Source organism: Bos indicus, chromosome 25, assembly GCF_029378745.1.
Source record: "Bos indicus isolate NIAB-ARS_2022 breed Sahiwal x Tharparkar chromosome 25, NIAB-ARS_B.indTharparkar_mat_pri_1.0, whole genome shotgun sequence".
Classification (NCBI taxonomy): Eukaryota; Metazoa; Chordata; class Mammalia; order Artiodactyla; family Bovidae; genus Bos; species Bos indicus.
Window position 1 is genome coordinate 27,800,388 of NC_091784.1, and position 12,347 is coordinate 27,812,734.

The following is a 12,347-nucleotide window of genomic DNA, read 5'->3' on the forward strand; positions in this document are numbered from 1 at the left end:
CAGCACTTTCACAGCATCATCTTTTAGGATTTGAAGTAGCTCAACTGGAATTCCATAACTGAAATTCCATCACCTCCACTAGCTTTGTTCGTAGTGATGCTTTCTAAGGCCCACTTGACTTCACATTCCAGGATGTCTGGCTCTAGGTCAGTGATCACACCATCGTGATTATCTAGGTCGTGAAGATTCTTCTTTGTACAGTTCTTCTGTGTATTCTTGCCACCTCTTCTTAATATCTTCTGCTTCTGTGAGGTCCATACTATTTCTGTCCTTTATTGAGCCCATCTTTGCATGAAATGTTCCCTTGGTATCTCTAATTTTCTTGAAGAGATCTCTAGTCTTTCCCTTTCTGTTGTTTTCCTCTATTTCTTTGCATTGATCGCTGAGGAAGGCTTTCTTATCTCTCCTTGCTATTCTTTGGAACTCTGCATTCAGATGGGTGTATCTTTCCTTTTCTCCTTTGCTTTTCACTTCTATTCTTTTCTCAGCTATTTGTAAGGCCTCCTCAGACAGCCATTTTGCTTTTTTGCATTTCTTTTTCTTGGGGATGGTCTTGATCCCTGTCTCCAGTACAATGTCACGAACCTCCGTCCATAGCCGTGTTGGTGCATATATAATTGTTATATCTTCTTTCTGGATTGAACCCTTGATCATTACATGTAGTGTCGTTATTCCTCTTGAAATCTTAAGAAATCTAAGTGATAAAAGCAATCCTATCTTTAAAATTAGTGCGAGAATGTTGTTCATCAAAATTTGATTAGTTTTAGGTTATATTTATCATTTTTGCAGTATCATTGGGTTATATTTTTCATGGAACATAAGGATGGAAGGAGCCTTAATGGTTTTTTTAGTGTAATTGTGCTTCTGCTTTGCCCTTTTTTTTACCATTGTTGATGAGGTACTGTTTTTCCCCTTGGTGGAGATAGTTTAGTACTTCAGTTATAGTATATTTTGCATGTAGTATATTGTTTATATTATATATCATCAGTAAATGTATATGTGTAAGTACACTATGATAATAGGGTTTTACGGTTATTGTATCTTGTCATTTATGGCAAATCATGTTCCAAGGTGACTCATTTGCTGCTGCTTCCTAGGTCAGGAACACTCTTACTGGTGATGGCATTTTTCTTGTGACAAAATGAGAGCAAGTCATTTTATGACTTCAATGCATTAAATTCCATTCAATGAACATTTTTTGCATAGTGGCAAATTTGGATGTGGCATTTCTTCTATAAATGTCAAGGGTTAGATATTAGTAAACTCCCCTGATAGGAAAATTTGTGTTAGAGAAACTTAAGAGTGGATAGAGTGTAGAGGGGGCTTCCCAGATAGCTCAGTTGGTAAAGAATCCGCCTGCAATGCAGGAGACCCTGGTTCAATTCCTGGGTCGGGAAGATCCCCTGGAGAAGTGATAGGCTACCCACTCCAGTATTCCTGCCTGGAGAACCCCCACGGACAGAGGAGCCATGGGGTTGCAAAGAATCAGACACAACTGAGCGACTAAGCACATCCTGTTAAGGAAAACGTGCCTCTAAATTTCAAGCTAGAAAGTCACTGGAATAACTGTTCAGAAAAGAATCACAACTAAATGATTTTTTTAGATTTTTAATATATACCTTAAGAATTGTGTACAAATTGAAACATCTGTGCACCGATCCTCAAAACAACCAGTAAAATCTCAATTATAGAAGAAAAGGAAACAAAACAAAAATGAGGATAGTTTAAGGGACCATTGAGGGAACATCAAGCAGATGAACATTCGCATTAGAGAGGTCCCAGAAGGAGAGAGAAAGAAGGGACAGAAAACCTTAAAAGAAACCAGACAACCAGGTCCAGAAAGCAGTGAGTCCCAAACACAATGTCCACAAAGAGACCCACACCAAGACATAGTTAAAATGTCAGAAGATCCCACATGCCTCATGGCCAAAAAACCAGAGTATAAACAACAGAAGTGGGCTTCCTGGTGGCTCAGTGTAAAGAATCCGCCTTCCAATGCAAGAGTCACAGGTTTGGTCCCTGGGCCAGGAAGATCCCACATAGCTTGGAGCAACTAAGCCCACAGCTATTCGGCTTGTGCTCCAGAGCCCGGGAGCTGCAACTCCTGGAGCCCGTGTGCCCTGAAACCTGTGCTCCGCAACAAGGGAGGCCACTCCAATGAGAGATCTGAGCACGGCAGCTAGAGAGTGGCCCCTATACTCCACAACTAGAGAAATTCCACAGAGCATGGAAGACCCAGCATAATCCCCCACTAAAAAATTGTGATAGAGGGTTATCTTTCTTGTTTCTAGGGTGCTGACAGATTGATTCCTGTTTTAAGTGCTGGTTACTCAGATGTATTCAGTTTGTGAAAACTGAGCTGTACACTTGTGATATGTGAACTTATTTGTATGTGTATTATGCTTCAGTTTTTTAGCAAAAAAATCTGTTCTCTAGTGTTTTTCCCATCCCTTGAGGCAATTTCTATAACCAGTTTCTTGTGTCCTTCCTGAGTTATTTTAAGCATATAAAAGCTTACATCTTCTTTTTTTTCACAAGTACCATATGAATCACACTTCACTGCTTTTTTTCCCTCTTTCACTTTATCTCTCTTGTGAAGTGCTCAATTTCAGCACGTATGCTGCTGCTCCTGCTAAGTCGCTTCAGTCGTGTCCGACTCTGTGCGACCCCATAGATGGCAGCCCACCAGGCTCCCCTGTCCTTGGGATTCTCCAGGCAAGAACACTGGAGTGGGTTGCCATTTCCTTCTCCAATGCATGAAAGTGAAAAGTAAAAGGGAAGTCGCTCAGTCGTGTCCGACTCTAGCAACCCCATGGACTGCAGCCCACCAGGCTTCTCTGTCCATGGGATTTTCTAGGCAAAAGTACTGGAGTGGGGTGCCATTGCCTTCTCCTCAGCACGTATAGTTCTGCTTTTTTTAATGGGTCTGGGAGCATCCTCCTAGCTCTGAATTCAAAAATTAGAGGTCTAAAAGAGAAGCAGTTCTCAAAGACATCATGCTGAATGACATAAGCCTTAGACAAAAGAATACATGTTCTGTGATACCAACTATATGAAGTTTAATATAATGGAAAATGAATGTATGGTTGGGACAAAATTATAACAGTAGTTGTCTCCGGTGGGGTGTGGTTGGGATTGACTAAGTAAGGGCCTGAGGGAAATTTCTAGGATGGTAATGTTCTGTGTCTTGATAGGGGGTTGGGTTAGACAGATGGGTGCATTTGTCAACATCCAGCAAAATACACTTAAAATTTGTGCATTTTATGTAAGTTTGACTCAAAAATATGTAAAACAGATACTGAGCTCTAGTTGATGACATGCATGCTGAAATGTTTAGGGGCGAAGTGTACTGATGATGACAATGTCTTTGAAATGCATCAGAAAGTAAAATGGACTGGTAGAAAGATAGGTAGTTATGTGATAAAGAATAGAATAGTAAAATGCTAATGGGTAGAAAATAGGTGATGAGTATATGGGTGTTCACTGAAAAATTCTAAAAGTAAAATGTTGGGAGGAAAAGAGAAAGAGAAGCAAGCTGGGTATTGCCTGGACAAAACATGATTAACCATTTTAAAGTGTACAATCAGGCAGCATTTAGTGCATTCACAATGTTGTATAACCACCACGTCTCTAGTTTCAAAGCTTCATCACCATTGAGACTTTGATTTGGGGTTACATTTATTCCTAAGTATTCTTTTTATGCTATTGTAAATGGAGTTATCTTTTTGGATTGTTCATTGCAACTGATTTTTGTGTGTTGATTTTGTATCTTGAAACTTTGCTGAATTCATTTATTAGCTCTTAGTGTGTGTAATCTTTAGGGTTTTCTAGATATAAGATCATGTTGTCAGTGAATGGAGATAATTTTACTTCTTCCTTTCTAATTTGAATGCCTATTTCTTCTTCTTGCCTACTTGCTTTGCTTGGAACCTCCAATATAATATTTACTAGAAGTGGCAAAAGCAGACATTGTTCCTAATTCCAGGGGAAAAACTTTTAGTCTTTCACCACTGAGTATGTTATTAGCCGTGGGTTTTTCATGTATGGTTTTTTATCATAGTTTCCTTCTGTTTTTGTTCATTAAGTGTTTTTATTGTGAAAAGATGTGGAATTTTGTCATTCTTTTATTGCACTAATTGAGATGGTTTGGGTTTTTTTTCCTTCATTCTATTAAGGTGACATATCACATTGATTAATTTTTGTCTGTTGACACATTCTCAAATTCCAGGAATAAAACCCACTTGGTCATGGTATATAAACCTTTTAGTATACTGCTTTGGTTTGCTCATATTTTGTTCAAGATTTCTATGTCAATATTCACAAAGGATATTTGTAATTTTTTTGTAGTGTCTTTGCCCGTCTTTGGTATCAGTGTAAAAGTTTTCAAAATATATGCTGGACGCAAATTCCATTTCAGATCTGTGATTGGCAAATACTTTCTCCCAGTCTATGGATTTTCACTCTCTTGAAGGTGTCCTTTGAAGCACAAAGTAGTTTTTACAATTTGGGGTTTTGGCTGTGCTGCATGGCTTACGGGATCTTAGTTCCCCAACCCGTGACTGAGCCCAGGCCCCAGCAGCGAAAGCACTACAGTCCTGACCGCTGGACCACCAGGAAGCTCCCCCAATTCTGGTTTTGATGATCAGCTCATCAGTTTTTCTTTTGTCACCTGTGCCTTTGGTGTCATAGCTTAGTAGCCATTTCCCAATCCAGAATCACAAACATACTTATGTCTCCTTCAAAGTTTTATAGCTTTTACGTTTAGTTCTGGGGTTCATTTTGAGTTAGTTTTTGTATATGATTAGAGGCCCAACTTCTTCCTTACGATGTCCCAGGACCGTTTGTTGAAAAGATTGAGACTTGAATTGTCTTGGCACCTTTGTTGCAAATCAATTAATCATAACTATTAGGGTTAATTTCTGGAAGAACATTTTCTCTTATTTAATAAAATTTCTCTCATTTGGATCTCTTAAGAATTAGAACCCTGAAAATTCTAGTTACTTTCCTTCTCCCATGCCCAGCCACCCTGGTAAACGGGTGCAGGTGTATTTGGTAAAGAGTAGGAAGACTTACAGCATGTCTTTGCCAATGTAACAAAGTCCTTCATCACAGGGACCCAGCCTCCTATCAAAAGGCCCCAGCTTTGGAATTGACACAAATCTGAGAATTTGTTGAAGACAGGGCCTTGCATTTTTGCACACTCAACAAGATGTGTAGCGACATGAGAGCCCCAAGGAGGAGCATTTCCTAACACTGGCTTTATGGCGTTCTTGTAAGAACTACAGACAGGAATGTATATAAAGTGCTTAACACAGTACACAGCACATCACAGATGCTCAACAAAGTAGCTAGAATACTATGGCAATGGGCCAAAGAATAAACAGAGTGGATACAGTGAATGTAGACTACTGTTTCAAGAAATTTAGCTGAAAACAGATTAGGACAGAGGCCAAGGGAAATTTATTGTTTTTAAAGACAGATTTTAGTATGTTTATAGGTTGGTATGTATGTTCCAGAAAAGAGATTCTGAAACTAGGACTTCCCCGGTGGTCCAGGGGTCAAGACTCCACTCCCAGTGTAGGGGTCCCAGGTTCAATCCCTGGTCAGGGAACTAGAGCCTGCATGCACAACTGAAACCTGGTATAGCCAAATAAATAATGAATTTTTTTTAAAGGTATGTTTGTACCTTAATAAAAAAACAAGACTCTGAAACTATAAAACTTAGAGAATAATAGATGGAGCAAAGTCCATGAGGGGGCAGAAGTAGAGGAAATCCAGGCATACCTGTATTGGGAAGCACTGTATGAGGGGCCTCCCCTGACAGCAAGTAAGAACAAGTGATCACACAGAACTTTTGGAGTGACAATAGAGTGGAATGTTACGGGAGTTCTTATTTGACACCCTGTTTTCTTAGTGAAAGAGAAGGCAGTCAGTGGTTTGGGACCTATGAAAGACAATAATGTTGAAAGTTCAGTTGAGGATGGAGTGGAAAGGCTGGCTCCTCTCAGCAGCGTTGTAATTGTCTTCCTTCATAGCCCACACATAGGCATCAAGACAGATGGGAGATAGATCCATAATGGCATTGTAGATTAGTTCATTCTTTTGGTCACAAGTAACAAACTCTTAACTACCAGAAGCAGAAGAGAGAATTACTTGGAAGAATACTGGGATCAACAACTGACTACAGGGACTTTCCTGATGGTCCAGTGATTAAGAATCCAAGCTTCCACTGCAAAGGTCATGGGTTCAGTTCCTGGTCAGGGAATTAAGATCCCGAAAGCTATATGGCACAGCCAAAAAAAAAAACTCTCCCACTGGCTATAGCTGGTTGAAGATCAACCAGCTGAAGTTGGGATCCTGGGACTGATGAGGTAAACCTAAGAACTTGTCTCATCTCAGCCCTCTACAGACCACATACTGGGATTGCCTACCAACAGCTCTGAAATTTTATGAGTTACAATTGAGGTCCAAAGAAATTTCTAAAACTCCTAGGAAAGGAAATAGTTGGGTTAGCCTGGTGATAAAAGTAGGTAAAAGAATCAGTTCTACAACAGAAGGTGAAGCAGAATTCTAATAGGTCTCTGCTAGGGAAGGGCAAGGTTTCCATCAGAACTATAAAAATGTCTCCTCAGTTAAGGAACTAGATTTATATTTTATAAACAATAATTCCACAAGGAACATAGTCACTCATCAGACATTTTAATGAATCCCAATCTGATACGACCTCTGCTTTGGGGGTAGCCCATCAATCCAAGAAGAAACAGTTACAATTCAACTTGCTAAAAACCAGAACAGAGGTAATTACAAACACTCTGCCCCAGCCACACATCCCTGGGGCTGATGGCAGAAGAAATGAGGGAAGAAGCAATGGGCAGGAGGATGACCAACTCCAAGGTTTGGACTATACATCATGTTTGGAAATTCCAATTTGGTGCAGCTCCCCAAGGCCAAGTGGTAGGCCTTGTTTATTTAATTCAGTAAAGTTTTACCGAGTACCTACTTAGGGATGGGTGCCATGAAGGCATATCAAAGGTTAAAACATGTTGCTGCTGCCATATGGAGCTTCTGTGAGGGAGGCAGGGATGAACATAACTTGATGACTAGACTTCTGCTTCATATTCAATTACCTAACTTTCTAACTTCCCTGAATGGCCTCGCCTCATTTCATGAAAGATGCTGACAGAGGAATCAAAAGAAGGTTCTGTACTAGTGTCTCCTTATTCTCATGAGACTTAGGGAGGAGCGAGACCCAGTTCCCAAGAAATTCAAATCCACCAGATAAAGTACAAGCTGGTCCTGGTTTTACTTCTTGCTGCTAGACCACAGTTCCCCCACCCTGCTTTTCCTTAAAATCAGTCTCCCAAAACTCACTGTGCTTATGTCCCAGACCTACCTTGAACCAAACTTCCAAATGCAGAATGCAGAAGACTTAGCTTCACAGCACGTGGTTTAAAAAGAAAAAGCTTAGATATATAGGTGTCTGCAACTCAATAAAGCCCTGGTACACTGTCACCACCTCCAAATCCAGTACAATCTAGACCTCTTCAAACAAGTACAGACCAAGGGGGTATAGTGCACACTATGATGCTGGCTTATTTTGTATGACTTTTTAAAAAAGACATCAAAAAACCAGCACCTGCCTGGGGAGAGATCACGTGTGGGAACTGAAAGCCTGTCTTTTAGGAATGATTGACCAAATTAATGCTATTTAACCTGAAAACAGGGAGGCCTGGCGTGCTGCGATTCATGGGGTTGCAAAGAGTCAGACACGACTGAGCGACTGAACTGAACCTGAAAACATGGAAACGTATCTGTGATTAAGTTTTCTGAAGGGCTGCCACGTAGATCAAATTTTAAACATATTCTGGACAAGGCTTCCAGGGAAGGAGAATGTAGTACTTAAGGGCCTTCTAAAAGTCAGAGCTATGCCACAGTGAAAGGACCCGCCTTGTGAGGTAGAGAGCTGCATTAAGGGAGGTTTTAAAGGGCAGATCACTTGGCAGGAATACTGTCAAAAGGGGGCTAAACCAAGTTTGTTTCAAACCTAGCAAGGAAGAAGAGGCAGAGGAGGGGGAAGATCTTGCACCCCATGAATGGGATCCTCCTGACTGCATGCACAAACTAGAAAACACAGCCCCTAAATTAGATGGGGAGAACCTTTAGCCTGATACCCCACACACAAGTCCTTTAGGACAGGGCAGGTTGAAAAATTTTTACTGCATAATGTCCCCTCTCGTCACTGAGGCTGTCTGTTCTAGACGCAGGTATTAAGGCAGCCAGCATGGTAGAATACACTAAACTTCAGCTCTGTGTAGCAACAGGGTTTCAGTTCTGACTCTGACCTGTATGATCAGGGGGCTCCTTCCCTTTTCTGGGCCCCCTCCATGAAGTGAAATGAACTTACACAGTCCCTCCCCTTCTAAAGGGCCTGGCCTTTCTGGCTAGGCGCCCCTATGGCAGATCTAGGGCCACAGTTCTGGACGCCGGGGATACACTTGTGGACCGCCAGAGACCACCTCTGGCGGAAGCAGCGGCCACACTCCAGGCAGGGGAAGGGCTTCTCCCCCGTGTGCAGGAGCTGATGCTGAGCCAAGTGGCTCCACTGGGCAAAGCGCTTGGAGCACAGGTCGCAGGCGTAGGGCCGCTCGCCCGAGTGGACGCGCCGGTGACTGGCCAGCAGTGAGGGGTAGGCGAATCGGCGACCACAGTCATCACACGCGTGCAACTTCTCCTTCTCCTTCGTGTGCGTGCTGCGGTGGATGGCGAGGGAGCCGCTCCGTCGGAAGGCGCGGCCGCAGTCCGGGCAGGGGTACGGCTTCTCTCCCGTGTGCAAGAGCTGGTGCTGGAGCAGCGTGCTGCGCTGCGAGAAGCGGGCTTCGCAGTGCTCACAGGCGTAGGGACGTTCCCCAGAGTGTACCCGCTGGTGACTAACCAGGCGAGAGGATGACGAGAAGCGCCGCTCGCAGTCTGGGCATGGGTAGGGCTTCTCGCCCGTGTGGATGCGCTGGTGGATGACCAGGGCGGTGCGCTGGCGGAAGCGCCGGTTGCATTCCAGGCAGGGGTAGGGTTTCTCTCCGGTGTGTGTGCGCTGGTGGATGGCGAGCAGGGAGGGGTAGGCGAAGCGACGCCCGCAGCTGGGGCACTGGTGGGGTTTTTCACCCGTGTGCGTGGTCCGGTGATTGGCCAAGGACCGACTCCTCCGGAAGCAGCGGCCGCAGTCAGGACAGTGGTAGGGCTTCTCGCCTGTGTGGATGACCTGGTGCTGGGAGAGGTTCTTGCGCTGGGAGAACCGCTTGCCACACTGGTCACAAACGTAGGGACACTCCCCAGAGTGTGCCCGCCGATGACTGACCAGCAGGGACGGGTAGGAAAAGCGGCGTCCACAGTCTGGGCAAGGGTAAGGCTTTTTCAGATTCTGGGCACACTTGTGCCTCTGCAGGGCTGGGTGATCGGGAAAGGTACAACCACAGTCAGGGCAGATGGGACTTCCTGAGGTCTGCCGGGGAATCAGGCGGGGTTTGCTGGGCCGCCGGCCACGCTTCCCCTTTCGGGGTGCCTCCTTAGGCGGGAATACTTCCTTCTCTTCATTCTTCTTTCTGGTTTCTATATGGACACAAAGGAGAAATTAACAAATACTGGGCTTCTACTCTTTCCTACTAGTGTTACAGGTTATAAAACAATCAGACTCAACGCCATCTTCAAGGAGTGTCAGTGACACAGACAACCAACTAAGTGAGACATATTGCTCCAGAATATGGAGGGTATTACCGAAGCCCCTAATCCAGCTTGGAGAAGTCAGGGAAGGTTTCTTGGAAAGATTAAGCTGACTATAAAAACTAAACAATTTTTGAAGAGGTTAAATTTAAGGCAGGAAATGAAAACAAATGAGGTATGATCTGGCAGTAACTAGGTCATAAGGCCCTCTAAGTCCATGCTTCTCAAATTTTATTGTGATCCTAATCATTTGGAGGGTTTAATGAAACACATTAGGGCTTCGCAGGTGACACAGTGGTAAAGCTGCCTGCTAATGCAGGAAATTCAGGAGATGAGGGTTCAATTCCCAGGTTGGGAAGAATCCCTTAGAGGAGGAAATGAAAACCGAATCCAGTATTCTTGTCTGGAGGATCCCATGGACAGAGTAGCTTTGTGGGCTACAGTCCATGGAGTCGCAGAGTTGTACATGACTCAGCGACTGAGCATGCAGGCATGAAAGAGACTGCTGGGCCCTACTCCCAGTTTGGGATTCAGCAGGTCTAAGGTGGGGCCTGGGATTCTGCATTTTCTAATACACTCCCAAGTGATGCTGCTGCTGCTGGTGGTTGTCTGAGACCACACTCTGAGAACCAAACCTAAATATACAGCCAAATCAACTGGGGCCACTAAAAATACACACACACATACACATCTATATAAGTATATGAATAGTTCTGGGATAGGGTCCAGAAATGTGTATTTTCACCAAATTCCCCAATTGACTTACATATAACTACCAACCATTTGACAACTGCCTTGGCAAAAACTGAAAAGTTTTTTTTTTTTTTTTAACTGAAAAGTTTTAAGCAAGGAAGTATGTCAGAACTTAGAAAAATCCCTGCTCTTAGAGAACCTGGCAAAGAAACTCCAGCCCAGAGTTGCATCTGCCCCTGTAGGTGGATCTGGGCTCCTTCTACCTGAATGGCCTTAATCAGAGCCTTGCTTCATCCTAAGGGCTAAAGATTCCTGAACTGATCAGGGTCACTCGGCCAGAAGGGCAAAAAGAGGCCAGTGCACACCAGACCACTCTTCCCCATTGGATCCTTTCAATCCACACCTGGAAAACTCAGAGCTATAGGCTCTCTCAGTGTTAGCTGCTCAGTCCTGTCTGACCCTGCAACTCCATGAACCACAGTCCACCAGGCTCTTCTGTCCACTGATTTCTCCAAGCAAAAATACTGGAGTGGGGTGCCATGCCCTTGTCCAGGGAATCTTCCTGACCCAGGGACTGAACCTGGGTCTCCTGCACTGCAGGCAGATTCTTTACCTTCAGAGCTTCCAGGGAAGCCCTACAGGCTCTCTTGGAGCCCAATTTAAAACAGGCTGGAGGCAGAGTCCTGGGAAGGAGGCAAGAGGGTGGTGGAGGTGGAGGTTTAGTTGCTCAGTCATGTCTGACTCTTTGCGACTCCATGGACCGTAGCCGACCAGGCTCCTATGTCCATAGGATTCTCCAGGGCAAGAATACTGGAATGGAGAGCCATTTCCTTCTCCAGGTGATCTTCCTGACCCAGGGATCCAACCAGGGTCTCCTGCATTGGCAGGTGGGTTCTTTACCACTGAGCCACCTGGGAAGCCCCAAGAGGGTGGTAACTCTTTTTAAAAGTTCACTGATCCATTTACACAACAGACAACTGCATGTGGTCAGTTTAGAAATTGACAACAGGGACTGGACACCACAGAAACAAAAACCCTGAAGTTGTGAAAATAAATACAGTAAATGGAGCATTCCAGCTGGGGTCATAGCTACCACCCCTCGGCACCGAAATACTCTGGACTGAGTCATCATTAGAGGCTGCAAGCCCTCCAGAGGCATTTTTCACTCACTTCTTTGGACTGCTACCCCTTTTGGGCACTCCTGTGGATCCAGGGCAGCCGTTTCCCAATCATCGGTATTTCGTTCCAACCAGGAGATGAGGGCTGGTTTGGGACCTGCGCACCCTGGGGGAAGGAGAACCAGTCAGGCCCAGCTCATACACAATGCTGGGTAGATTGATTTACCCGGTGGCATCATCTGCCCAGCCCCCGTCCTCCTCCCCTGACAACCTGGTAGCAGGCCAGGACCCTGGACTTCTACACTCCCTGCCTCCTCCCACCCCCAGCTCCTCCATCCCTTCGGGCCGCGGAAGCAGACTGGGCCGGGCCTCACCGAGCGCGCCCAGGTGGCCGTAGGTCTCCTGCATCACGTCCCGGTATAGGGCCCTCTGCGCGGGCCGCAGACACCCCCATTCCTCCCGGGAGAAGTACAAGGCCACGTCCCCGAACTTCACCGCCCTCGGTCTCCTTCCCCTTCTCCGGCCGGGTCTGGCCTCTCCTGGTCCCCGCGCGGGAAGCGGAGCCGAAGGCCGCGCCATTGGACCCGAGAAGCTGGCACCACGGCCTTGCCCGTCCCAGCGTCGGCCCCTGGGGGCTGGAGGGGCCGGGGATTTGGGAGCCCCCGCCGGACCCGTGCGGAGCGTGCTGGGGAGGCCCGGCGGGAACCGGAATCAGCCGCCTGCGGGGCTAACGGAAACCTTTCGCTGTTATTCAGGAAACTCCTGCCCGAACTTGGATGAAAGGCACCGGAAGATGCCTTCGGGGAAAATGGCGGCGCCGCT

At 45.5% G+C, this 12,347-nt stretch overlaps 1 protein-coding gene across 1 annotated transcript; it reads right to left on the reverse strand.

Annotated features, from left to right (window-relative positions):
• Positions 1–6,680: 6,680 nt before the first annotated feature.
• Positions 6,681–12,104, reverse strand: ZNF689 (zinc finger protein 689). Its single transcript, XM_019988193.2, has 3 exons — positions 11,900–12,104; positions 11,578–11,691; positions 6,681–9,603 (listed from the first exon to the last, which is right to left on the reverse strand). The coding sequence occupies exons 1-3, from the start codon at positions 12,102–12,104 to the stop codon at positions 8,420–8,422; spliced, it is 1,503 nt and encodes a 500-aa protein (XP_019843752.2). The 3' UTR covers positions 6,681–8,419.
• Between the last annotated feature and the right edge of the window lie 243 nt (positions 12,105–12,347).

Bases quoted from the DNA above. Each gene is read 5' to 3' on its own strand.
- ZNF689 (XM_019988193.2), bottom strand. From the start codon at position 12,104: ATGGCGCGGCCTTCGGCTCCGCTTCCCGCGCGGGGACCAGGAGAGGCC. The intron at 11,692-11,899 runs GTGAGGCCCGGC...TCCTTCCCCCAG, and splicing joins CGGCCACCTGGGCGCGCTCG to GGTGCGCAGGTCCCAAACCA. The intron at 9,604-11,577 runs GTGAGTGAAAAA...GTGTCCATATAG, and splicing joins AGGGGTAGCAGTCCAAAGAA to AAACCAGAAAGAAGAATGAA.